This window comes from Podarcis vaucheri, assembly GCF_965113315.1.
Source record: "Podarcis vaucheri genome assembly, chromosome: 8".
NCBI lineage: Eukaryota > Metazoa > Chordata > Lepidosauria > Squamata > Lacertidae > Podarcis > Podarcis vaucheri.
In genome coordinates, this window is record NC_138766.1 from 52,320,014 (window position 1) to 52,347,433 (window position 27,420).

The 27,420-nt window shown below is 39.4% G+C and overlaps 1 protein-coding gene across 2 annotated transcripts in view; it reads right to left on the bottom strand.

Annotated features, from left to right (window-relative positions):
- Positions 1–4,806: 4,806 nt before the first annotated feature.
- Positions 4,807–27,420, bottom strand: part of KLHL14 (kelch like family member 14) — a 60,624-nt gene continuing 38,010 nt past the window's right edge. For both annotated transcript variants that reach the window (XM_082234823.1, XM_082234822.1), the window contains 6 exons: positions 24,778–24,867; positions 20,571–20,649; positions 12,398–12,588; positions 12,137–12,295; positions 9,907–10,064; positions 4,807–8,100 (listed from right to left, as the gene is read on the bottom strand). In XM_082234823.1, the coding sequence (XP_082090949.1) occupies positions 7,960–8,100; positions 9,907–10,064; positions 12,137–12,295; positions 12,398–12,588; positions 20,571–20,649; positions 24,778–24,867 (818 nt within the window). In that variant the 3' untranslated portion in view covers positions 4,807–7,959. The remainder of the gene's footprint in view (positions 8,101–9,906; positions 10,065–12,136; positions 12,296–12,397; positions 12,589–20,570; positions 20,650–24,777; positions 24,868–27,420) is intronic.

A 27,420-nucleotide genomic window follows, 5' to 3' on the forward strand; every position in this document is an offset into this window, starting at 1 on the left:
CTGTTTACGAACTATTCAGTTTACGAACTCCGCAAAACAGGAAGTAGTGTCCCGGTTTGCGAAATTTACCTCGGTCTAAGAATGGAAGCCGAACGGTGGAAGGACATAGGTGAAAGGCATAGGCAAACTCGGCCCTCCATATGTTTTGGGACTCCAATTCCCATAATCCCTGACCACTGGTCCTGTTAGCTAGGGATGATGGGATTTGTAGTCCCAAAACATCTGGAGGGCTGAGTTTGCCTATGCCCGGTATAGGCAGTGAGAATGGCCTCCAAGGAAGGATAGAAGTCTAAGTTGGCCACTTCTGACTCTCTCAAACCACACTTATCAGTTCCCCCCTTGCACTGGTATTGTTTCCCTGGTGTGGGATTCTACAGATACCTGCTAGCTCCAGAACAATAGCATTGCTACACCACTGTAAATATACCCCACTGGAACAATTTCAAACAGACATCAGTAGAAAATAGGATTGCATTGTTAGATAAGTGAAATGAACTCTATTTATACAAGTTGCAATCCTGGAAAACTTATAAAAAGCAAACCATAAATTAATATTGGAGGCCACTTGGGCCTTTAGTATATAATTAAATCTATCTACAGTAATGAGAAATAAATAAGACGAACAGAGAGTAATGGAACTGAAGGGGAGGAAACTCCTCTACTTGGGGTTTGATTATGTTGTGTGATCACTCTTACATTTTATCATAACAGATAAGGATACTACTGCAAATTTTGCAGTTCAGCGTAATATCTATAACTGGTTTTGATGTCTTACTCAGCTTTGTACCAGTTTGATTTTGAGAAAGAGTGTACATTATTTCCATGAAAACAAATATGAGGATGAGGAAGCATTTTCCCCTGTGTGCAATTCCTACTAAAGAATTTACATTCTTCTAATTTATTGGTTTACTGCATCACTTAGTGCACTCTGGAGATGTGCAGAATGTCCCCGCTGTTAGGAATATGCAGACGAAATTTACCCTTTTTGCACTGAGTCACTCACTGTCTCCTTGAAGTCATCATACTCTTTCCTTTCACAACCCCACCCCCCTCTGTCTGTTGGCAGAGAGAATCACAGCAATAAGGATGAAATCCTTCACCAGTAGCAATCTGGACTATCAGTAAGAACCAACCAGAGGGGGATGGGATGAGAACAATGGTAAGGGTATTGGCCATGCACTATTCAAAGGGCTGGGTGGTTTATGGACAAACATGCTACAATGTTTTTTTTAGAGTGGGGATAGATCATGGCAAACACCTCATTACTAGGATAAGTGAAGATAAGCACTCAATTACAATTTCCAGGATCTGGAGGTGTGAGATGATCTAATTAATATATGCAGACACAATTCAATTAGCTCTACCATGATGCAGTAAGTCTCATTGATGGATTCTAAGATTACATCTTAAACTTTTTAGCCAAGAAGAGATTTAGGCATAGACAATTCAGGTGCAGAATCACTATGGTATCTAGTTTCCTGTGCTTCTCAAGAGTATTTCAGGAGATGGTTGCTGCTGCTGTTGTTTGGTAATTCAGAAACCAGAATCAAGAATTTGGGTTTGAGCCAGAATTTACCAGGCAGGCAGCTGCTCCTTTCTGAATCTGGAAATGCCCGTGTTTTCTCACCACCAGCCCCACTAGGAGTGTACACAACCAATGGGAGATGAGAATAATGCATATTCCTTTAAGATCATCTTGTTTGTATGCAAATCTTTTCTTCCTTTATTCTGTTTGTGTGAAAAAGATGGGTCATGTAGCTTTAGGTTCTTTGTACAATTGAAAAAGAACAGGAACCTTGCAAATTATTTTATATGTGAAAAAGATTGTGTCCAAACTATGTATAAAAAATATGAGTACTTTCACCTGGTATAGAACTGCATGTTCTGGTAATTAAATATTACACAGAAATATTACTACAGGGAATTAGAAAATGATGTATACACAAAACTCACAGAACAAAAGGGAAAAAACTGGTTTTCAAGTGAAGCAATGACACATAAGCATATGGAATTCTACCATCTGATCCCAGCAGTGAATGATATTACATTTGTGAATTCTAAAAGCCAAATGCTGTAACACACGTACTGTGTAGTTCAGAAGTGTCACATTAATATGGAATGGCTTGAATTTAATCATTGATCTAGTTCATAATTGTAGTACTTCAGACAACCTATTACATATGTAGAGGGGTAAAATTACATTAAGGGAAACTTATGCCAGTTGAAGATTTGAGCAGTCATCATTTTTGTGGGAGAGCAAATATATTATTCTTTTGCTAATGAAGTATCAACATCAAATCCTGTTTTGGATCAGAAGAAGCTCAGTAGCCCCAATCCAGTGATCCTCACCTATATCAGCTTGTTGGGATGCTGCTTCTCTTTGACAAAGTGTTATCAAAAGTTGCATATATACAAAGGGTAGCTGCAGACTGTGCACAAATATTTTCTAAGGCTTGCCCCTTCCACACCTGCTATTTGCAGCTGGTGCCAATGGCAGCTTTTCTTTCGTTGCAAATAGAGGCAGGCAAATTTTGACCATGACTTCAGCCAGGGCAGGGGGTTGGTGTAAGAGATTTGAGCCCACCCCAGTACCAGCTGCTTTTTAAAAAATCAGCTTCAAACATTTTCACAGGGCTAACCATCTGACAAGTGTCACAGCTAATTTGGTCTGAGAGTTAAAATAGTCTGTGTGGCTTTTAAATGTTGTTTGGAAATGCCCTTCACCCCCTGTCAATTATAGCATACACTTTTCCTGCATAATACAAGAGCAAAACTCTAATCCTGTTGGTATTAGTATTATATCTGGCCAAGAGCTAGAAATGGGTTTTGCAATCTGTCCCCATCTTGTACCTACAATGTTCACTTCAAATATTGGGAGCACTTGCAAGTCTTGAGCAGCTATTTTAGAATTCATGCCAGCAGTTCTGCTGCTGCTGTGATTTCACAGTGTAGCTAGACCTATGGCCTGGGTGGGGGACCTTTTTCAGCTTCAGTCCCTTTGGGGAAACCTGGGGGCCCCTTGCCAGTGGCGGATGTGCTCAGATGCAAAAGTGATCTGAGCAATAGATGCGACTCTTATCTTTGCACAGAAGGCTACATTCCAGCCACACAAAAGTGTGGTTGCATACACACAGTACCTTCAAAGCACATTTGAAGCACGTTCTTCCCCTCAAAGAATTCTGGACACTGTAGTTTCTTGAGGGTTGCTGGGAATTGGAAGTCTGTGAGGAGTAGACTGCAATGCCCAGAATTCTTTGAGGGAAAGAATGCGCTTCAAAGGTATACAGTCTCTGCAATCATATAGGGCAAGGTGACTTCCTCAGTGACTTCCAAGCACTATTTGTCAGTGAAACGGGGCAGGGATCAACACACTCACCCCCTCCCTTCAACCCATCTCCCTTCTTAATGGAAAAAGAGCAGCAAATATACCTCTCCCACTTATCTAATGACACTACCTTATCTAGTGGGAGAGGGAAAATATCTATTCCCACTGCTCACATTTCAAATTATTTCATTACACTTACAGCATTTATTTGGGCGGTGAACTAGGAAGCAAAACAATCTGGAATCATGGGATGCGCAAAACCATTTATCCAAAAACTACACAGAAAGTGTATAAATGTGAGGGGAGATGGAAGAGAGGAGTAGCATTGCTTCTGAACAAGGAGGAGAAGGGAAAATAAACGCAGCTGAGCCATGGGTAAGTCACCATGTTGACTTGTAAAATAGCAACTTTTGTTTTCCAGAGAAGTAAAATGAATGAAAAAATATATAACCACAGCTGGTCAGAGGCTAAGCCAATGTGATAATAATGCAATAAAAATGTGTTTATATTCAGTGCCTTACAATTAAAATAATACACTGAGTGGACACGTCTCTCTTGGAGGTATATGCTCTTCTTTTGCTTCAGTAAGGGATACAAAAGATAATGTCCTTGCACAGCTTCTGTAGTTTTACTTTGCAATTCATGGCTGCTTTATTAATCAACGCAAGATGCATTCATTGAACTGGATTAATCCTGCATAAGTAATTTTTTGAAATTTCCTGCTGAAGTTATTTTTCATTTCTGTGAACAAATAATTTATTTGGATTTTCATATATCAGGATCATAGAGATTTGCCACAGTCAGATTTTAATTTTAGTTACATTTGAGTTGGCTTATATATTAGGGCACAGAGTTTTGCATGAGAGCCTCTTCTAAAATCTGTAATTGGTGTGGAACACTGACATGCACGGAATAAATCTGACAAGGTCCAGGGAGCCAAGTTCAGTTCCACTGATCAACATCTATGCTGCAGATTAACTGAATCTTTTATGGCATTACAAGCACTCTAGAATTCATTAGTGCATCTTCCCCTCCCACTAACCATTCTGACCTCCAGTACTAGTAAGCCTTCTTTGGGTGCCATAAATTTCAAAAACTTACAACAAAGCAAGAAGAAAATGAAATGTCCTTTTCTATTTCTTCCAACACACTTGCACACACCACCAGCCTCTCTTAAGTTTACGATAATTATTTTAAAAATATAAACATACAGCTACTTGCACATTCTGCTGCCTTCTTTCTTTCTGAAACGAGGTCTCAGTTGCAAGGACAGACTTTGGAGTTGGCCTTTTAGAAGAAGGTGTTAAAAAAATGACATTCAATCCCTCAAAAGATTTGGTCTTCCATGTATTCATGAATAGGCCTACACAGTCATTTACTCGCCTAACTCAAATGTTCACACACCTACGTGATGAAAGGATCTCAAAACATTAAATGTTAGATTATTTAAATTCATCAGCAGCAGAGATTTGTCAGACAGATGCATTAGTACATAAGTTTTTATTTAAAGTCCCCTCGCCCTACAAGCAAGCTTCATTTACACATTCTAGTACTGTACAAAATTTACATTATTGGTTACTTGTATGGTTTCCTTGGTCATGCCTTCCCAAAAATTAGAAAGATTTACATATATTCCTCATAAATGCTTTAATTATCTTTGTCTTTTTTTAAAAAAAGAACTTTTAAACGGACAAGAAATCCCCCATCTTTCCCATTAAAGTGGCATTTTAGCAGTGGCATGGGACAACATAGTGGCAAGTCCTGGTATTTTTAAACGCCATAAAATGTTCTCTCATTTGGAGTAGTAACAGGTTTCCTTTCCATATATTTATATATACATATAGATTTCTAAAAACCCTCCCCGCCCCCAAGTTATGATTGCACAACGTATTATTTTACAAGTATTTTTTTTGATCGGAACAACACAAATAAATACAAAACTAACAGAGATTGCACTACGTAAGAAAAATGGGTTGAGTTTCCGGGACAAACACTCCAGCTTCAGGAACTCTGTAACAGGGACTTCACTATGTTTCCTTTTTTTCCTTCAGATACAGTTCCCTAAACAATTCATTTGCAACATTTGAAGAGACTGAATCTCTGCTAGTTTTCTGCAAGTGACAACAATGTAATTAGCATTAGCAAAACAACAGTAGCAGTAGTATTAAGAAATCCAGTATTTATTGTTATCAGTTTTATTACTTTCTTAGTAGCCTAAGTCTTATAGTTTGAGTTTCCTACCTTTCCTTTTGGTCAACTATGATGTATGACTTCTGCCTACTTGTATCCTGTGCCTCTCTGTTGTTCCCTTACACGTCTGAGATTTGAACATAAAGGTTTATTTTTGTAAAACTAGATTTGATTCTATATTGTCTTGTATTTCTGAACAGACAATTTTATTTTTTATACAGTCTATAGGTTAGTGTGTGAACCGGCTGCTGAAGGGGTGGTGCAGCTTGTAGGATCTGGCATAAGAGTCCTAAGAAGGGCAAAAAAAGAAAATTTATTTCCATCCATTGGTAGTAGGAATCAAATCATATTCCTATGCCCGTACTCTTTATTCCTGTGCAAGACGCCCAATGGGACTTGGATGGAGATAGGTAAGGACAAAGTGTCCCATTCTACAAAAGCCTTGCACAGCACTAATGTGAAATAGCTGTTTCTAGCACACTACACAAATATGACAAATACAGTAGTACCATGGAACTTAAACGGAATCTGTTCTGGAAGACCATTCAACTGCCAAAACGTTTGAGTTATGAGGCACGGCTTCCAATTGGCCAACAGCTAGGTTTTTGCACAGTGGAAGCCGTGTTGGACGTTCGTGTTCTGAGGAACATTCGAAAACCGGAGCACTTACTTCTGGTTTGTTGGCATTCAGGAGCCGAAATGTTCGAGAACGGAGCCGTTCGAGTTCCAGGGTACCAATGCATTAAAGTAGAAGAAAACATATAAGGTCTAACTTGATGTTAAACATTAGTGTGATTAAACCCTGATGGCCCTTTTTAATTTAAAAGAATCAGCAGCTTCTAGAGAGTGTAATTTATAGATTGGGAGGCATACTAACTGTTCCTGCGCCCACTGCTTCTCTGCTCCAAACCTCTCCCACCTACATTTCTCCTTGTAAGGTCACAAATGCATGTTTATCCTCAACACCCCTCCCATTCTGGGCTCAAAATTGCCTCAGTTGCACTGCCTATTGGAATTGAGTTGAGCTTAACTAAACTTTATACCTGTTAGTTCTATGCCCATATTTCTTTTCACCACAGGTACAAAGCTAGTTTATAAATATTTCAGTGTAGATCAGATTAAGGAATTGCAGCTACTTGCCAATGATATGTGATACCACATAATCCACGTTTTAAGAAAGAATTTGTTCTTTGGTGTTAAATAGGGGGGAAATAACAAATCTATTAGTCAAAATGACTCAAATATTTGTTAATTTGTATCTGAAATTTATGAATTAATTTAAGGAATAACTTAAATCTTAAAAAAACAAGAATTACTTGTATAGGCCAGAATGTTTAAATCAGAACAATACAAAATAATATACAGAATAATAAAATGAGGTTCTATGGATTACTCTAGGGACGTGGGTGGCGCTGTGGGTAAAACCTCAGCGCCTAGGACTTGCCGATCACATGGTCGGCGGTTCGAATCCCCGCGGCGGGGTGAGCTCCCGTCGTTCGGTCCCAGCTCCTGCCCACCTAGCAGTTCGAAAGCACCCTTAAGTGCAAGTAGATAAATAGGTACTGCTTTATAGCAGGAAGGTAAACGGCGTTTCTGTGTGCTGCGCTGGTGCTGGCTCTCCAGAGCAGCTTCGTCACGCTGGCCACGTGACCCGGAAGTGTCTGCGGACAGCGCTGGCTCCCGGCCTCTAGAGTGAGATGAGCGCACAACCCTAGAGTCTTTCAAGACTGGCTTGTACGGGCAGGGGTACCTTTACCTTTTATGGATTACTCTGGATTTACACCAGTGCAAATAAAATCAAAGATTGGCACCAGTCCTAAAACCTCAATTGTGATACATCTGAAAAACTTCCACTTTTTCCCCTACACTTAGGCATGGGGATTTCAGAGCAGACTATATGAGGGGCCAATCTGTTCAGAACAGAAGCATTCTCTCTTATGATCTGCCTTCTTAAGTTGCGTTACTTGCAGAACATGTCAGCAGCCACAGATTAGGGTTAAAATGGGGAAGCAATTCTGCAGTTCAATGCATTTGGGCATCTCAGTTTTGAATTAATTGTGAGCAACATCACCATGACTTCAACACAGATCCCATGCAGGTAAAATACAATGCACAATAGTAATTTTGTTCGTTCAGGCAGTGTTTGGATCTTTAGAATTCTTCTCTTTAAATTTAGAATTGATATGAGGGTTTATAGCAGAGAAACGCGAGGATCACTCTGAAATGGTCATCTGTTAACATGTGCAGTGTTCCATGCTTTCAAGCTACTTGTTTGACAAGATACCGGTCTGTCTGAGGTGGGAACTATACTTAGTCCTTTTTTAAAATCATAAATGCAGGTATTGGGGATAGGGTCTTGTTGTATGTAGTACCAGGAATTCTGTCCCTTAAAATAGTTAAGTCACCCATCCTTTAACAGTGTTCATTTCAGTACTTCCTGTATGTTATTTATTGTACGGCACACAGGCAGGTAGTATGACAGTGGAGCAAGCAGGACCTGCCAGGGGCTCAGCCACATCTCCTTCCAGCTCTGTCCAGGTTCCGTTCTCAGGACTGTAGCAAATGGTAGAAGATTTGTAGGCTCCCTGTAACACAACATAGTGTTGCTGAGGTAGCAGATAAATGACATCCAAGCAAAATTTGAACAGCTTCAACTAGAAAACAACTGGTCCTTGGTTGCTCTGGAACCTTTACAACTAAGATGCACACACACTGCCCTGATTTAGTCACAACTTCAAAAAAACTATAGTAGAGTCATCTCGAAAGTAGGGCTTTGGGTGAGCCAAGTGCAAGGTAGTGGGAGCTTGAGCTCCTGACAGTCAATTGGGGGGTTCGGCAGGATGCTGGAAGTGATAACAGATAATCTAGTCAGCAACCCTGCTTTCTCTTTGTGAGAGACTCAGAGAGAGAATGCAGGAGGCAACAGCTGCTGCTTCTGCTGATCCTCCTTCTCAGGAGTTGCAATGCATCATGACAGAGTGCCAGGGGCTTGGTAAAAACCAATCTCTGTCACCAGCCTGGATAATAGCACCCAAGAATAGCCAGATTCCCCCACATCATCTCTTCTCCCCATGCTTTTGGGGATATACTTAGTCTCTTTCCTCTCAAAGCAGTAAAACTGCTTGATTATAAAGTTCACATCTGGAATAAAGGACAAATTCACCAAGGCAATAAATAACTGTGGCATAGATTGTTTGCATATTCTGCACATACAACTTGGCATGGTTAGAATCTCACCCTTCAATTCAGAATTTCATTCTCACGTAAATAGTATCATAGTATTTTAATATTCTTTTGGAAGCCGCCCAGAGTGGCTGGGGAAACCCAGCCAGATGGGCGGGGTATAAATAATAAATTATTATTATTATTATTATTATTATTATTATTATTATTATTAAATAGCTTTGCAGCCATGTGTCTGGAAACTGGACAAAGGCTGCGGGAAACCAAAGCATGGCTCACCAGTATAAAATTCTGACTCTGCCTACATTTCATGTCCGATCCAGCTTCTTTCACTTTCCACATGCTGGCATAAGCCCGCCACTCCAAAAGGCTAGCTTGCATTGAGAGCAAAATGGGAACCTATGGCCTATCACTTGATAGGCCTATCACCTATCACTTGTGCTCCCACAACTGGAAGCATTCCAGACAATCAAGTGAAGAATTACCGTTATAGAGACTGAATTTCAAACCCTTTGCAGTGCAGCCAACAAAACCTGTTCCCCATTGGGGTTGGGAATACTACCCTCATTTGGCCAAGACACTCCATATTCCCTCGCAAGATTTAACATCTTACCACCTGCAGTTTTGCAAAGTAGATTCTCAAAAATCCCATCCTCTGAAATATACTGCCCTTGTGGCACAAAATATGTCGAATCCATCGCACACATTTTATTTTACTGCCCATTTTATGCAAAAAAATTGATAAGTATTGAATGAGGGGATTTATCGCACTGACACTTCCATGGTGCCTTATCTGCTGAACAATTGTAGTAATGGCATTGTGGAGAATGTGGCAAGAATTTTGAGTGACACTATGAAATTATGTCACCATGGGTCCTAAGAGCTATCTTTGTACCTCATGATATCTGGACAGTTTTATCCTAAAGTATCTCCTACTGTATTTTATTAACTGTGTTGTGTTCTGATCCATGTATACGATGCCCTTTTTTAAGCCAGTAAAGGAGATTGATTGATTGATTGATGTTAATAGCTTAAAAAGAAATAATGACTACTGATTTTGCAAAGCAGGTTATAAATCAGCCAGATATTTTCCATACATCAAAGATTCTGACAGCAATTTATTTAGATATGTATCCTTCCCGCAGAATGGTTGCAGCATGCTCTCAAATGATAACTGAGAGATCCTTGTACGGACAAGGGATACATACCATACTCCAGCTGTAGCCTCCTACAAGGTAAATGCTGTCATCAAGAACTGCACAGCCAGGACCACTGCGACCCTCCAAAATAGGAGTTTGCAAAATATTCCATTGATCACCTTTTGGGTCATAGCATTCCACGAGCATGACATCAAGATGCGAAAAACCTGTACAACACAATTATCAAATAATGTGAAACCACTTATTTTAAGAGAATGAGCACATGGTACTTCATCAATGACATAAAAAACTTCGCCCACCTTAGTAAGTTCATCATTAAAGACTAAATTGTAAAGAGCAGGAGAAAACCTCTTAAAGTAAGAAAGTGAAATACTTTCCTTTTGTCATCTTCATCACAACCTTCAGCATTGAGCTAACATTTGCTTTTTTCCTTAATAATAAACAACATATTGGCTGACATTAGTTGCCAAAGAACATTCACGGGGAGTTACTGATATATGAGATTAGAATGTTTTATCTACTTCATGATACCAGGAGTGAAATACCAGGACTGAAATGTGAAGGTACTATGGAATATTTGAGCACTCCCTGCCCTTTATCTCTCTCAAACGAGGCAGCTGAAGAATGGAAGAAGGAGAAATTAGAGTACAGAGATAAGGGAGAAACAATGAAAGGGAAGAAAGGTGTGTATTTTAGACAATAGTAGACACATGAGTAAAGCAAGAATGGAGAAATAATGAGAGGGGGAAAGTGGCCATTTTAAACAATGGCAGAAATTTGAGAAGATTAGAGGGTGATACTGAGAGGGGAAAGTAGCAGCTTAAAACAAGATTTAAGTACAGTGAGAAGGGAGGTGGGAAAGGCTCTATAGCTTCTGTGTTATACCTATCTCCATTTCTCCTTGTTAAAGCTGTTTGTAAAAAATAAAACAAAAAACCCTCAATGTTCTCCATCCCTGCTTAACTCAAGCCTCTGCTATTGTTTAAATCTGAAATTTTTCTTCTCAGGGTCTCTCCACCCTTGCTTTACTCAAACTTCTTCCATTGCTTAAAACATGCATATTTTCTCTTTTCTCTCTTCTCATTGTACACAAGCTTCTCCTTCCATGTGTGAGAGATAAAGGATGTGGAGCCATCAAATATCCTATAACAACCTACACACAATGTATTTCACTTATGGCATCATGTATTGTTGTTTGTTCTTTGTTTATCTTTGTTCCAGATTCAAAGTAGCAATTTAGAAGAGATAATTTATTAACAAAAAAACCCCAAACACCCATATATGTACAACATCCATCAACTGAACTTAACCTTCTCTAACTGAACAAGCTCACTTGACAGTCATGTTCTTAAGATTCTGTCATCTTAAAGATACAGTAACATACACCATCATAGCATGTTAGCACAAAGAGGGCTGCTGAAAAGGAGAGAGCAGGAGGGATAGAAATGGGTGGGTGGGTGTGGCCTGGATGCAAGGGAGAGTTGAAAAAGGAGAAATGAGGTGGTAGGAATGGGGATGAAAGGTGATAATGGTGTACAAAGGGAGAGGCAGAATTTAAGAGAGGATTGCTCAGCCCCTGCTCCTGCCAACCTAGCAGTTCAAAAGCATGAAGTGCTTGGGGACTGCAATCCCTACACAGATCTGGCTGGCACAAGGCACAAAATCACAGCTCGCCCCTATACACGAAGCCAAGCCAGAGCACAACTAAATGCAGCACAGCCATCTTCTCAGAAAAACTCTTCACAAGCTCAAGAGGTCAAGACACGAAAGCTTTAGCAACTAATCTACACTTAATGACCCACCCAGTGGTATTCAGAATATCACTCATGAAATCACCCAAGATATCCCTCAAGTAATTAAGGAACAAAAGAAGAAAAGGCACACTAATCTAGGAACTTCCTCCCTGCCCAGAACGTTGGAGGCTATACACCACACCCCTCAACAGTATTTATAGGAACTCAAACACCAGATTCTGCTCTGTTCCAGTAACAAGAAGCCGAAAGCACCAGCCTGAAGATGACGAGTGAGACCTCGTCGAAACGTCGCCCAGACACCCCGACTCTTACACGGGAAGACACCCGAAGACACCAAAACCTGCATATATATATATATATATATATATATATATATATATATATATATATATTCATTCAAAGATGCTGGCTCAAGCATCATGCTAAATTGTGTGGCAGGGTTTTAAACTTAGTTAACTAACCTAGCAAAAATAGTGTTTATCAAAAGACAGAATATTACATTGTTTTGCTATTAAAAATGTGACCTTTCAAATGATTTCCTCCGATTGCATACAGTCGATCATTCATTACAGCCAATGCATGGATTGCTCTCTTTGTGTTCATATCTTGTTTTCTAGCCCAGACATCCATTACAGGGTCATAGCAGTACAGCCAGGGAACATATTCACCATTGTGGACACCTCCTACAAATCAAATATACATTCATTAGTTAAAGGAAGCACCCCACCTTAAAAGAATAACTGGGTTTTGTTTTGCGATGAAGGGGAGTTTAGAAAACAACTTGCCAGAAATATAGATTTTGCCATTATGTACAGCTCCTGCATGTGCCGCCAAGGGCTGTGGTAGGGAAGATACATAACGCCATTCATTTGTCTCTAAATTATAGCATTCCACACTTGACAAGTAGCCAGTCTCATTTCTCCCACCTATCACATACAGGTTTTTGTCAAGCCGACAGGCATAAAAACTGGCTCTCCTAGAGAAAAAACAAATAGAGCAGTTAGTTTCTAGTGACTAGAATTAATTCCATCATTCTGTTTTACAGAACTTATCACCTGCTATTCTAACATGAATCCCCCCACTTATTTATCCCTGAGAATATGGGTGGCTTTCCCCAAAAAGGTTGCAGTGCACTCCCAACTCGGACCACTCCCCACCTCCCCACCCCAAAGTATCACCCAAAATTTCCAAAACTATTCACTTGTAATGATTTCTGGATTATCCATTGCAATTTCTTATTTACAAAAAAGGAATCATTAGGAAAAATCAAAATGCCAACATCATAATGACTTTATGGAGCAGCTACATATGGAATACAAAAAAGATAGTGTGGAGTTGGAAAATGTACCAAAAAGGCAACCAAAATGACCAAGGAGCTGGAGCAACTTTTCTACAAAGGAAAGTTAAGAATTGGGGCTTATTGATTTCAAAAAAATGCAAGCAAGGATGGTGTGTGCAGAAAGGAGACAGAGAGAGGATGTAGAGTGTTTTGCGGGTATTTTGGGAGTTTATCTTACATATAAGTTGCTTGGGCAACAGCATTTGTTAGTCCTGGCAGTTCAGCTTTGGAAAGTGGACACTTAAAAAGGTCTAGCTGGTGCTTGGTTGAAGGCTATTGTGAACCAGCATCCTCTGTGATATCACAAGGGCTCATGAGGCACACTCCTCCTAGTATGCCTGATTAGAGGATCTGTAGGATTCTGGAGTGCATCCCAATGTTCACCCACTATATTGCTCCCCTTACTAGATGTACTAAATGATTAGGTCTAGAATTGTTCTGCCTCAAGCAACTGCTTGGAATACTTGTCGCATTGGTTCAAGTCAATTCACACCTATACAGGGGGTTCCAGGGCATGCACACACAAAGACATTCACATGAAATGTCTGATTCGTTCTTTTTACTGCAAATGCTCCATACACAAGATGCTGAAGAGAACTCGGGCGCTCCTGCTCATGTTGACCTCAGTGTGTCCAGTGGCCTATTGGTGAACTGGGGTTTGTGACTGGACTGTGAAACGATTCCCTCTGAGCATTCTGTGTGTAGTCTTTCAGAAGAACAATTTATGTAGTATTGTCAATTACCACACAATCACTTGGTGAAGCAGAAGTTTAACTTAAAAGCAATTTTATTGGCAGTGAAGATTTAAGCAAGAACTCATTAATGTTTAGGATATTTGGTTCCATGGAAGGATAACAGCAACTCAGTAAGATAAAGTAAAAAAAAAAGGGGGGAGGGGAAAGATAGATAATGTAACAATAATAAATTATCTTGACATTCACTTTCTTTATAGTCCTTCATGGGTCATTGTTCCCAATTTACTAAGAGAACCACATCATCAGATTTTTTTCTTCAATTATCATTTTTTTTCTTTTTTCTGCACTACTGCAAATAGAACAACTTTCCTTGTATTACATTCTTGCCATCCAACAAAGGTTTATCCGGCTAACTCTCAACCAAGTTTTGAACATTTCCTTAGTTCCAGGGCAAGGAATCAGTATTTATGGAGACTGTCTTATCATGCTGTGCTTTCAAGTCATTTTTAGTACAGTGCTCCTGAACGATATATTTCTAAAAAACATAGGAGACACTTCATTTCCCACACAACCATGAAAGCACCTTTGAGCCTTGCAACAAAGTCCATTTTTAGTCCAAATATGTTTTCTAGCAAATGTAGTATATCTTTCCTTTTTAACAGGATGTTGAGGCGATGAGCACTATCAGGATCACAGCCAACGTGAGGCCACTGAGAAACGCAAGAGAAATCTCAGCATGTTGTGGGAAAGCCCTGAAAGTTTGCAGAAGCACAAGAAGTCTTTAAAAAAGACAACTTAAGACAAGCAATCCTCACACAAAAAAGCACCCTCCATCTCAATGAGGAATGATATCAGAATAGGGGAGGAGTGGAATGTCCTAACTGGAGAGTCTAGTTAGCTAGAACCCTGAACAGAAGCACTCCTATTAGGAAGGAAGATACACCTCAACATTTTATTACAGGTTCCACTGGTTACTTCTGCATAGCAGCTTTAAGATTTGCATGTGAACATGCAGGGACCCACTTCCTTGAAAGATAAAGAGTACTGTTAAAATGCTCTTGGATTCGCAGTGACTCAGGCTCTCTCTCAGAAATGCAAAGTTCTTTTCATGTTATGTGTGTATGCATTACTTTGCACACATCAGCGTCAATCATTTATTTGCTCCTTCAGTATGAAAGCTTTACTTAATACCAAGTGAATTTAAAAGGTTATGAATAAAACACTTTATTATCCTGTGAGAAATATGTATGTGAGATATATGCTTATTTTTTATATTAAAAAGATATGTTTTAACTATCCAGATTGAGTCAGATTATTTAAAACTTCATCTGATGGAGGTTATGTCTGTGTGACTAAGAGAATAAATGGTTGTTTTCCATCTCAGCTATCTTTAGAAACAAGTTTCCTCATAAATGTATCCTCTATGTGCATTCTTGACTTCATCCACATAGTGTCACTGTTAGGAGCAGAAATGTAACAGTCAGCCTGTTTCATTCTTCAGATTAAATGTGTATTTTATGGGCAAACTCCCAATAGTAAAGATTTTAAGTTTCCCTTATCCTTCTTTTCCACTAAATAAATTACACTTGAGCCATAGAGCTCTAGTTAATTAATGTAAAATTTAATTGCTATAAAAAGTCCTCCATGATAAAATATTGCACTAAAAATTCAGTTTAGAAAAGAAATCATCCCCTCATATACATCTAGTCCTGAGAAATATATTGCCATCTCTAGTAAAAGAAATTACATCAAATTACTCTTGTGGATCAGGATATTAGTCCAGCTACAGGTCCTGCAGTGGCTTGTGAAAAGTCTCTGCAATGAACTTAGCTAAATTTTACAATGCAGTTACATGGGAAAAGTAAAAGAAATTCTTTCCTGATCCCCAAAGGCAATGAATTTATGCCCTGAATCTTGAAGTTTGATTATCAGTCTTAGATTGAAAAGCTACCAGAGTTATTACTGATCATACCAATGCCAAGAACCCTTTTAGAGAGACCCTAAAATCAGCTGAAGTGATTTTAATCAAAAAATATATGTTATGTAATTTGACAAATTAGTCTTTCTTTGATTTAGCATGAACAATGAAAAGTGGGTATGCTGGAATATAAGAGAATGCACCTGCATAGACTATTGGTGAGACTTTCTAGAAAGCCCTGGAAAAAAGACAGCCAAAGAGAGCTACCCTCCAGATGTTGTGGACTGCAACTTCCATCAGATCCAGCCAACATAGCCAATGGACAGGGGTGGTAGGAGTTGTTGTCCGCAATATCTGAAGGGCACCACATTGGCTACCCCATCTCTGGAAGATTAGGAGCACAGGATCCTGCCAGTTGAGTGCAGTAGCAAGTTTTACATGATGAGAGGGCAGAGACAGCACCTTCCCACTTAGTTCACTTCTCTGACCGTGAGAGAGAACACAACCAAAACCTAGATCATGACCTTCTAGACAATCTCCTGCTGTAGGGACAGAAGCCAGGATGTGTTGCTGAACACACACCTGTTACAGGGAAACAAGTCTAAACCCCACATTCAATCTAATGGAACTATACTGCTCCACCAGATTAAATAGGAGGATAGGGAAGCTGCTCCTGGAGAAACATCTGGAGAAAATCACAGCTGGAGGAGTCCATGAGGATGCTTTTGCCTCAAATATCATCTTTAGGACTTTGCCACTGTAGTTTTTGCAGGTATAGCTGTCAAAGTCAGCCAGAGAATATGAGAATCCATTTGAGATTTCAATGACATGCTTTATTATCTGGACTTATGGTAAGGGATCACTTGCGCAGTTCCACTAGGACATCACCTCACCATCAACCTGAGTCTAGAACACACTGTGCAAGAGGTTCACTTTCTGGACATGAATGTGCAACTATTAATGGACATATAAGCACATCCTTATATAGGAAACCTACTGACTGTTACTCATACTTACATGCTTCCAGCTTCCACCCAGAGCACACTAAAGAGTTCATTGTTTACAGTTGAGCTCTATGATACAACAACATCCATTCAGATTCATAGGACTGGACAGAACCTCACAACAAAAATAATTCACATCAGACACCCAAAGTGAAAAATCAGATCAACAAAGCCAAACTGTTCTTAGGTACCAATCTTCTACACAACAGATCTAGAACAGAAAATGACAAACTACCACTTGATGTCACAACAGCCAAGCCAAAGCCACTCAAGCCTATCATCAATGATCTACAGTTCATCAAGGACAGACACTTCCCACACATAAGCCTTCAGTGGCAGACCTCCAGTTGCTCTCAGACAACCGCCTAAATAGGACAGATACTCAGCAGCAACAGTGGGCCATACAAGAGGTATGGACACAGAGGCCAGCTCCCTATTAAAGACCAAGAAGCTGACTCTGTCTACTCCATTTTATCAAACCAACAGTTTTGTGATAGGTCACTGTTAAATATGTAATTATCTGCATTACATTTCCTTCTGACCTCACTGTTTACACCCACCCACCCACAAAACCCCCCATGTAACTTGCAATCCAGCAGCCTGTTCTTATGTAGAGGTAAGCTAGCTCTATGGCAGTCCCTGGAACTGGTGGTGATGAAACAGTAGGAGTCATAGCAGAAGACTTACAATGGATTGAATAAAACAGAGGCCAGGACCCATTTTATAACTTAATCTGTGAGACAGTGATAAAGGCGAAGATGGCTTTTGTGTCACCACTGCATCTGCTCATAATCACCCAACATAGCTTTTCTAGGTGGTCAAAGAGCTATTGCAACGGAGCCTTTCAGGATGAGTTTGCCAAATACTTTGCAGGAAAAATTGTTCCATTCATTCCAATTTACAAGCCACCGTTTGGCCAGGGCCATATTGTGCCTCTTTTATGCTACTCTATGTTTCTATGTGCTTCTTGATGTTTTGAAATTCTGGATGTAATATTGTGCTGTTTTTAACAACTGAAAACTAAATTTATTACATTGTTAGCTTCCTTGAAGGGCTCTTGGAATACAGAAGAGAAACAAATCTTCCAGGGCATGGGAAATCCTATCTGTGTAGGCGCATCCCCATGTGTGGGACTGCAGAGAACTCATAAAAGAAAATATAGCCTTTCAAACTGTTCCGTGCTGCTTTAGACAGCCATTTTCTCCGATGTTTCTTTGCTTCCGCCATGCTTCTTTTCCTGCTTTCATTTTCTGAACCATTTCTTTGGAGGTGGTATAGCTGTGGCCATTGGACTTTCTGAAAGTTCACGGTGGGGAGGCAGGTCACCACCCTCCATCAACTTCTCAGCAAAGTGGCCCCCCAGGTGAGTGGAGCTGACCACCTGTTACTGCTGGGCTGGCTTTGTATGGAAACTTGCTCATGTGCTAAAGTGGGGTACATCTAAGTCACAGATTTTCAGCCTCATCAGCATTGTACCAACTATGTCAATAGCTAGGACTTCAGTGCAAAGGCCAATTTACGTCACAAAGAGGATGCAATTGCACTTGAAGTGCAGTACTATAACCATTTTTTTAAAAATAAAAAAATTCCTTCCAGTAGCACCTTAAAGACCAACTAAGTTAGTTCTTGGTATGAGCTTTCGTGTGCATGCACACTTCTTCAGATACCAAGTATTTTGACTATGGCAGACCTAACACGGCTACCTATCTGTAACATTTTTTTTAAAAAAATGGAAACAATCCAGCAAAAAATAAAGTATTTAATTTAGATTAATTTCAATTGGAGGAAGTTAAATGCATACTTAACCCTCCCGATGAAATCAGTAGGACATAAATGGAGCATGTCCCAGTTTTCTTACTAACTAATACTGAATCTTCATTGCAGAGGCCCTTTTTGACTAGCATTCAGCACCCAGTGCAGTGCTGTGCAGAGGTACAGACTCTGCAATGCCCAACAGATGGTTGGCTGAATACTTATTGGGGAAGAAGTGAATCCATGTTCTCTCCCTCCAGAGAATGATTCATGTGGATGGGCTCTCCAGACAGGGTCACAGAATTTTATTCCCTATCATGTTTTAGTGTTACTGAATTTTTCTTGAAGGAGTTTTTATTTGCTATGCTTTCTGCTGCAGTGGGTCTTGGTTGTATTTGTTTTAGTTTCATACTTGATGTCTGCCTGTCTTATTATTACTGGTTTATTCATTTTTTATTTGCGATTATACTGTATTATCTTTACAATTACTGTTTTTATAGAAGCAATCTTGAGGGAGTTTTGACTTTTTAAGGCAGCATATAAATATTTTAAATAAAATAATAAATGTATTGTTAAACAAATTCTTAATAGTTTTGTTGTTGTCACTCATCCTGAGAACTTTGTTATAGAGCACTATAAACAAACAAACTATTGCTTCACAGGAGGAGAAAAAAAACATCCTTACTGCACACATTTTGTCATAAAAAGGAGAGCATAAAAGCTCTTTATTAAAGAATATGAATGACTAAAAACTGTCTTGAAAGGCACTTGACTTAATAAATTGGAAGTCTCCAAAGAAGTCACAAGGGACTAGTCAGTAAACAATTCACATATTTTAAAATGTCTAATCACATTTTCAGCAATACTGTCTTATCCTCAGAGGCTCGTACAACACTGAAATAATTGATCACTGTGAATTATGTAGGCTCAGCTAGGAGGGTGAAGGTTAATTATCTCACTTTAAGAGCCCGGCAAAGAAGGGTTTTGATAATTAGAACACCATTTTGAAACAGAATTTGGACTTCTAAATACTTCAAATGATATTTTAAATATCAGACAGGCTTATAAGAAAAATCTAAAGCTGTCCATTTTTTTTTTTAAAAAACCCTCATGGTACAAGCTCTACAGACATTAAATCTGCCTTAAGTTTGAGGCAGTGAGGCTGTGACAAGTAGATTTGTTCAACTGGATAACGAGCTGAACATCTTCAATTTTTATGGATGTCCTAGCTAAAGTGTATCCCCAAAAGCTTTATATACTGTGCATCTGTGTTGTATTAGGAGTTGGATAATGGCTTGCATAATAACTACATATTTATAACCGTTCCCCAACCTAAAATCTAGGGAGTCCCTAATCAAGTCTCTCTCTATGGAAGAGGTTGAACAACATGGTGTAGAAGTGGATTATACATACCCACTTTAATCTGGTTTAAGGCCCAGTTTAGAAGTGGAACTTTTACTCTTCCAGGCCCAAATTTTAGAATACACTTTCCATTGCTGTCTGCTGGTGCTCTTCTTCATTCTCCTTTGCAGTTTTGCAAGACATTTTATACATTTAGGTGCTTGATTTCTGGTCCTTCACTGTTCCTTATTTTACATTTGGCTTCTTTTTAGTGTGATTACTGAACACCTCCATGCTTACCTGAGGTCTGAACTTTTCACAGTCACCCTGACATTGTATTAAACAAGACGATAGATTAAATACATTACTTTAATAAGTAAAATGGCTGGGGAGCAAAGAATGCTTATGGTGGGTGGAGAAGGTTCAGGACAAAGGGAGAAAGGTACCACCTTTGGTACCTCTCACCTTCCCCAGTGCGCTTCTGCCAGCTTCTTCTACCACCTGATTATATGGAGTGGGCAGGTACAGGACCTAGCGGGTGCTGCCATTACCAGCCTAAGTGACCAAAAAGGCAAGGAATGGTTGCTCTGTCAATGCATGCTGAAATTCAATGAAAGCAAAGCAAAAATATAATAGAAAATAGTAATTGTGAAATAGTTCAGAGATTTGAAAGAAACACTGTTTCTACAATTCTATGAAAAGGATGTAGCAGTTCAGCTTTTACTTGAAAGTACCTTCTTGTCAGCAGAAAAATAATCTAGCACTATTATATTTTATTTGCTAGTGCAAATCAATTCCAACACTTTCACCATTCGCTTTTTTCACCGCTAAGTTAAACCCCAACCATCTTCCTCTCTTAGGTAAAACAGCCACCCTTTCCCCAACCCCAAATATATAGCACACATTTACCTCTCTTGCATGGGTGGAAGTTGTATCCAGCTGTTAAATCTAGGATCATACCGGCTAACAAAGTTTGTACTGTGCTTTCCTGTAAAGAAATTAGTTTCACATTTAACTCTCTGTTTTCTGTCATTACAAATCACTGCAATAGTATATTCCTTTCACTTGTCAATCTTTATGGAGGTCTTCTCTCTAGAGCAAAGCACGTAAACACACAAAATCAACAGCCTCTAACTACAGTTCTTAATAGGTATCTATGGAAGTAGTAAAAAACAAAGTATTTTAGCTCTGTCAAATAAGGTTCCCTACAAGTCTCTCTTTAAGACAGAAACCCACTAGCATTTTTTTTTAAAGTGTCATAAATCTTATGACAATAGGAAATTATTGTTCTGAGGGAGATGGGCTTCTCGTGGCATTTCATGAATATTTTGTAGCAATCTGTAGAACCATGGGTATATCTGACATTCTTTCTTGTCTCCCCAGTTTGCAGTGGGAAGAGGGTGATGTTGATTGCTTATAGGAAGGTGAACACATCTTTACTAAGTGCTCAGGCATCCTTACGTTAGGGATTTGATGTTATAATCTTGAAATTTTCCCTTATAGGACAAAGAGGAAAATACATACTGCCTTTTAGAAGGATTTATATGTGCCATCTAAAAATAATATATTTCTACTGTCCCTAAGTCACAAATAAAGCAAAACAAAGCAAAGGCTAATTGTGGAAGTCTACATTATCCTGACTACTAACCTCTGGCACTGCATGCCTTCAAGATATTAAGATTGCAGTATATTTTACATACAGATTGACATCAAAGCAAGAAGACTGGAGCAAGGGAGTGCATGGCAATTTCTGTTTAACACCTGAGCCTTCAGCACACAAGTATCTCAAAAAGCCCTCTTGTTTCTTGTATGTGTGACTAAAAAAATTGAATCACAGCTACATGACAACCCAATCATGTATCTCAGAAGGAAATAAATGTGTAGTGGGTAGTGCACCAGGTAAACAATTTTAGTGTAAAGGAACCCCAAATGCTTACAACCTCTTTCCTTTATACACTGAATTTGCATTAATCAATAAAATACAGTTTTGTCTCTTTGGTGTTTTTTAAATTTCTAACAGAGATTCTTACCCAACAGGCCTTCAAGGTTTGATCTAAGAAAATGGTTCATAGTGAAATGAAAATTCCACACCTGTGAGGGTGAAAACAGTGTATTCTCCATCCAGCATAGGTAGATGCTATTTACGGGACTGAACATGCAAAGCCGACGAGTCCAAACAAGTGGAGAACTTAGTTCCCTTTCAACTTAGCACTGAATGGTGATCTGCATAGCCGTTTGAAATACATGGTAAATAAGCAGTGCCACATTTAATAGGGAAATCAAGCAGGGCTCCTTTGAATAATAGGAAGCTTGACTGTGCTAGATGGACCAGTGATCTCACTCAGATGCCCTCTGTTTGGGGAGGCAGGGCTAAGCAGACTCCCACCCCGCTAATATGCTTCCCTGTTAGGCAAACTACCTTGCCGCTATTAAACTACCTTGTCACTATTAAAATGAGATGGAAGGAAAAGAAGTGGGGCAAAGTAGCTCAGCCGTTAGGTGTTCCTGTACAATGCTTCCCTTTGCAGGTCAGTGCTCCACATAGCTCTACTCTAGCCATCATGAAAAATCAGAGTGAACTCAAGTGTGAATTCTAAAGCTGGGGAGATACCCCATCCATGCCACTGTTTCTGTTAAGAGTGCCATCTAATTTTGGGGGGGGGGGTCAAGGGTATTTTAACGTGGGAGAAGGCTTGGGGAGTTGCAACAGAAGTCTTCAAACTAGTTCTATAGGTTACAGTTCTAGAAGTAATTATTTGCAACCTTTTGTGCAGTAGCATTTCAGGAATAAAGTAGAAAAGCTATTCTTCCAAAACATTGATTTAAATAATTTTTGTAAAAACCCCCAAAAAACCTACCGGATACAGGCTCATGGAATGGACTAGTTTATCTCAGTTTTCAAGGAAAGGAACAGATGTAACGCTTCGATATAATTTGGTTTAGTGCAGATGCTGAAATGGGTCTTTCACAATAAAATATATGCAGTATATGTAATTTCAGCTGGATCTTCTGGCATTTTGAAGTGAAAATGTGTACCTGCAAGCTGTTTTATAGTTTGCCAGTCATAATTATCTCCGTTACACAGACTGCTACAACTGCAACTCTGTCCTCATGTGCAAGCTCTTCAACAATGTCTTGACAATATTTTAAATTTTGCAAGGCATACTGTTCTCTTTTGCTTTGTTCAGAAGTCTGTTAAATTGTTTAATTTCTCTCTGCAGAAAATTTATGAAGTAATCAAATAAGGAACACATACTACTAGATAATCTCTATGTGAATCCCTTGCACAAGATTAGAAATAAATGTGTAGTGGAACAACCAAACAGTCTTTTGATACTGCATACATAACATTTTACCTGGAAGGGACTGGCTTGGAACTGGAAGAAAAGCACTGACTGTAAACATTGCTTTACTGCAGTAAGAAATACACAGAGTGTTGAGAAGCCAGGGTCCTCCTTCCATCATGCTGTGGTACAGGATGGAAGAGAAGGGATGCAGGACCTTTTCATCAGCACAGCTGAGACCAGCACATTTGGCTCTTATTCTCTTTGAACTGTCTCCCTACCAGCTGGTCCTCAGAAGAGCTTGTAACTAAGAACCGCTACCTCATTGTGCTTTTTCTTCCTCCCTCCTAATCTATTTTCCTTTTGTGTCATGCCTTTTAAATTGCAAGGCTGAGGGCAGGGTTTGATTTGTTTGTATTGATCTGTAAACCAAGATTTTTTTTTTCAGCTCAAGAGCAGGGTAGAAAAAATTCTAAATAAAATAATATAAAAGCATGAAATGCTGGTTAAAACTCCTAATAGCTGCCATGAAATGCCTTAGTCTGGAAAACACTGTCTACACATATAAAGAAGATGTGGTAGCTTGAATGACAAAGGCACCAAAGCCTCAAATCAGCAGTTTGGCTGCCCATGGAGAGGAACTAGAACGTGTACACAGAGTTCCTCACATGAAAGCATTCCTCACATGAAAGCATTCATTGCTCCTGTGGAATATTCTCCCACTGTATGTGGAGTTTCTCTGCTACAGGTGAAGGGCTTGGTATGTCACAGAATGCTGTTGACAGCGTCCTCAAGCTTTTTGGGTAGCACTCAGTTCTCAAGCCCACTTACTGTGTTAGCTGGCTGGCTGGCTGGCTGGCTGGGTGAGAAAGAACATAGTTAGCTTTTGAAGCATAGGGCCTTCATTTCTGTGTTTCAAAATTTTCACTTTTCAGCTTGAAATGGTCTCTAAACATAAAATTGGCCTTAAGTGTAGTATACAAATGGCTTCAGCATGACCTTAAAAATACCTGACTGTGTACATGATGCTGTGTATCTCTTCTGCATGACATAGCTCTCTAGAACTGCGGCCTTAGAGTTTTAATGGAACTTTGCAAGAACAAAACAAAACTGCTTTAATCAGTTTTATTGATCTTGTTCAGATATCACACTAAAACCATAGTTTAACATAACAAGAACAAGCTGCAGCAAGATTCAACTTTGCATGCTCACACTTTGGCATGACCACTAGGAGGAGTTGTTTTTGCTTAACCACAGCTTATCATACTGTTTGAACCCAATGAACTGTTGTTAATGCTAACAATAGTTTGTTTGAAACAAGCCAACTTCAAATCAAGGATTATGAAACTGGCTTATTGAAAACAAACCACTGTTAGCATTAACCACTGTCTGAACTCTGTGGGGACCCGCCAGAGGAGGTGTGAATATGTTAGTCCAGGTTTGTGGCTCACTCTCATAATGTTCAACTATGGTTTAGCATAATGTCCGAATGTGCCATTGTGAGCTGTTTGACAGTTCACTTCATCCAGGGGTTCTATTGCTGCAAGTGAATTTAGGGTCACAGCCTAATGGGCAGATTCGCATACTAGATTTTTTTTGCAGATACAGAATATTATTATGTTTGCATACATAAAAAGAGACATGAAACTGCAATTCACAAACTCCTTTAAACAGCATCTCACCGGAAGGGCAGCTGACTGTGGGTATATAAGATCTATGGCTGCAGTCATATGACCGAAGACAAATAACTTGTGGTACATCTGCAAATGGATATTTTGTACTTCAGTACTATTCACATATTCTTATAGTTCCATTAGTTATTATGTACATACCATTAGGATTCCACTGGTCTTCTCCTCCCAATACGAACAAGAAATTTTCTACTTCCACAACACAATGGTGGGCACTATTATACGGCATAACTGTGAACAAAACAGGTATTCTTTATCAAGCTCCATTTCATACAATGGCTGCTTTGAGACATTTACTTCACGAAAGCTCCAAACCATAAATGCAGACATAATATTAGTATGCTTCAGTTCTAGTACATATGTCAAGTAAACTAAAAGTTGCTGGTATCCCATCTTTATGATATCCCTTTTGGAGAAACTGGAAAAAATAACCAGATTAAATCACCACCAATTTCCTTCCCTTGCATCTGCTTGCTGTCATGTTTTGGTGCTCCAGGTGCACTATCCCAAACTGGGCTATGATGTGCTGATCTCTTCAGCATCAACACTTGTAGCTGAATCCCAGCAAACACAGGCGTACGTGGGATCTTAAGACTACACAGCCCAGGGTCTGTTTTAACAGCTGCTAGTGTGATTTATGATACACAGAAGCTGTCATAACAGCTCCTCCAGGCTTGCAGTTCCTGAGGGGCCGCCGAATGCGACTTCACAAGCCTGTCACAGTTGTGTCGTCAGCTATTGCACAACCTGTGGGCTGAGTAGTCTTCAAGACCCCAGGTATGCTGTAGTTGAAGGGGCCAATAATATACTTTGCAACTTTTTTAAAAATGAAAGAGACATGGCTAAACCTGCAATTGTCAACTGTGTCCTGCAAGTACCATGTAAATAGCAAGAAGGTTAAATAAAAGCAGCACTGCAAAAAAAAACAAAGAAAACACCCTCCACAAGCTTAGTTCTGTTGGCAACATTTCCATAAGAAGAGTCAAAGTATTCAGCAGCTTTCTCTTACACAGCAACGAGCAAGCTGCATTTCCATACAGTTTTAAGTTTTTAAATTAAGGTCCTGCTGATTTAATGCCTTCTCCAAATGTATACGCTTAATTTCCTGTACAATGTCATTAGCAGCACAATCAGACATTTTCCATCCATCTAATCAGGGAGGCCTTTGTTGAAAGATCAAAACTGTTTTACCATAGTTGCAACATCCTTTTTTTCTTTTTTTAAGAGGATGGGATTATTTTGAGGGGATGGGAGGGGAGAGGCAAGCAGGAAATCTTTTTTTCCTGATTCATCCCCCTCCCCTTCCCAAGGCTAGAGCTGTAAAACAAAAATATGCAATTTTAATGCCATAATATGTATTGCTCTGTGGAATGCAACACTATCAAAAATCGTATGTTGAAATGCATACTTACACAGGTTTAGCTATCATACTACATGCAGTAGTTCTGGCCCGGTGTCACCAGTAGGAAAAATAATGTCCTTGTTCAGCTCATCATATGGGCACCTTAAATCTAGGTGAGGACAAATGGGGAGGTGATGTGCATGTACAGGCAGGGAACTTATTGCTTGAAACGGATCAACAGAGCACTTAGGAAACCAGTGCAGTGGGAAATCAATATGACTCAGGGCCAGCTTTTACTTTGTGCTCTTTTGCCAGTGCCAAAAAAAGAGGCAGCCTATCTCACACTTGGATTATTTTGGGTGATATATCTCTCATTTCATTTGTTTTATTATCTTTTATTTTTCTCAATGCACTCGAAGCCGTATAGCATATGCAAATAACAATAAGAAATATGTGCAGCTTTCTTGTTGAAGACACATTTTCTTAAAGATCAAGTAGTCTCGTTTAAGCTTCTTACTGATTTTTATTTTATTTTATTTTATTTATTTTGCCTATGCAATGGTGAATAAGCAAGGTGCAAATTTAGCTTCCAGTAAAGGTCAAACATCATTTTCATAGTCTGTGGTTGTGCAGCTGCCTAAGCAAAAGCAATTGTTAGGCAGCTAGGCTAGTGAAAATGCATTAATTAATGTTACTTATTGCTGGTAGATCTTATACAGCCATTAAGCAGCCAGACATAGACACTGTTAATTTTCAAATTACTTACACAGTTGTTCCACGTAAGTCAATGAGATATTTTGGAAGATGAAGCTTAAGAACTATAGCTTTGGAAAATGTATTGATAGGTAGAATGGCTTAATGTCATGTGTAGATTTATATTCGTATTAGTTCACAACAGCCAGTATGTTAATTTATAACTCAGGGGCAAGTCGGAGATTTGAGCCCACAGGTAAGCTTTCTTCTGCAAGTTAAATGTAATGCCATCATTCCATGCATTACTAAAACCCTCTCCCTTAAGAGGCCGCCTGAGCAACTTGTGAGCAGCCCACTAGAAACAAGGCCACAATACACAGGTGGTGATCTGTGCTTGTTTTCTGCCTCACATGTTGTGGAATCCTTCTTCAGATCACATGAAATCATGAAAAGCAAGTTCTGCCTCTTTTTTTAACTCATGACAAAATACTCACACAAAATTGATCTGGAGACCCTTCATATTTACTCCAAAGATACTAAGAGCGGATCTGAGGCTCCTTTCCTGTTACATTGCAGCACCTTTCAATTGCATACCCAGAAGCATGGGGGAACCACTTCATAGTACAGGGATGCCAAATCGTAGAAGTTGGGCAGGGTGGTCACGTGAATAATTGTTTGCTTCCCCACAGGTTGCCAGTTCCATGTGAAATATTCATGTGACCACCCCTACCAATGTTCTTATGTTATTT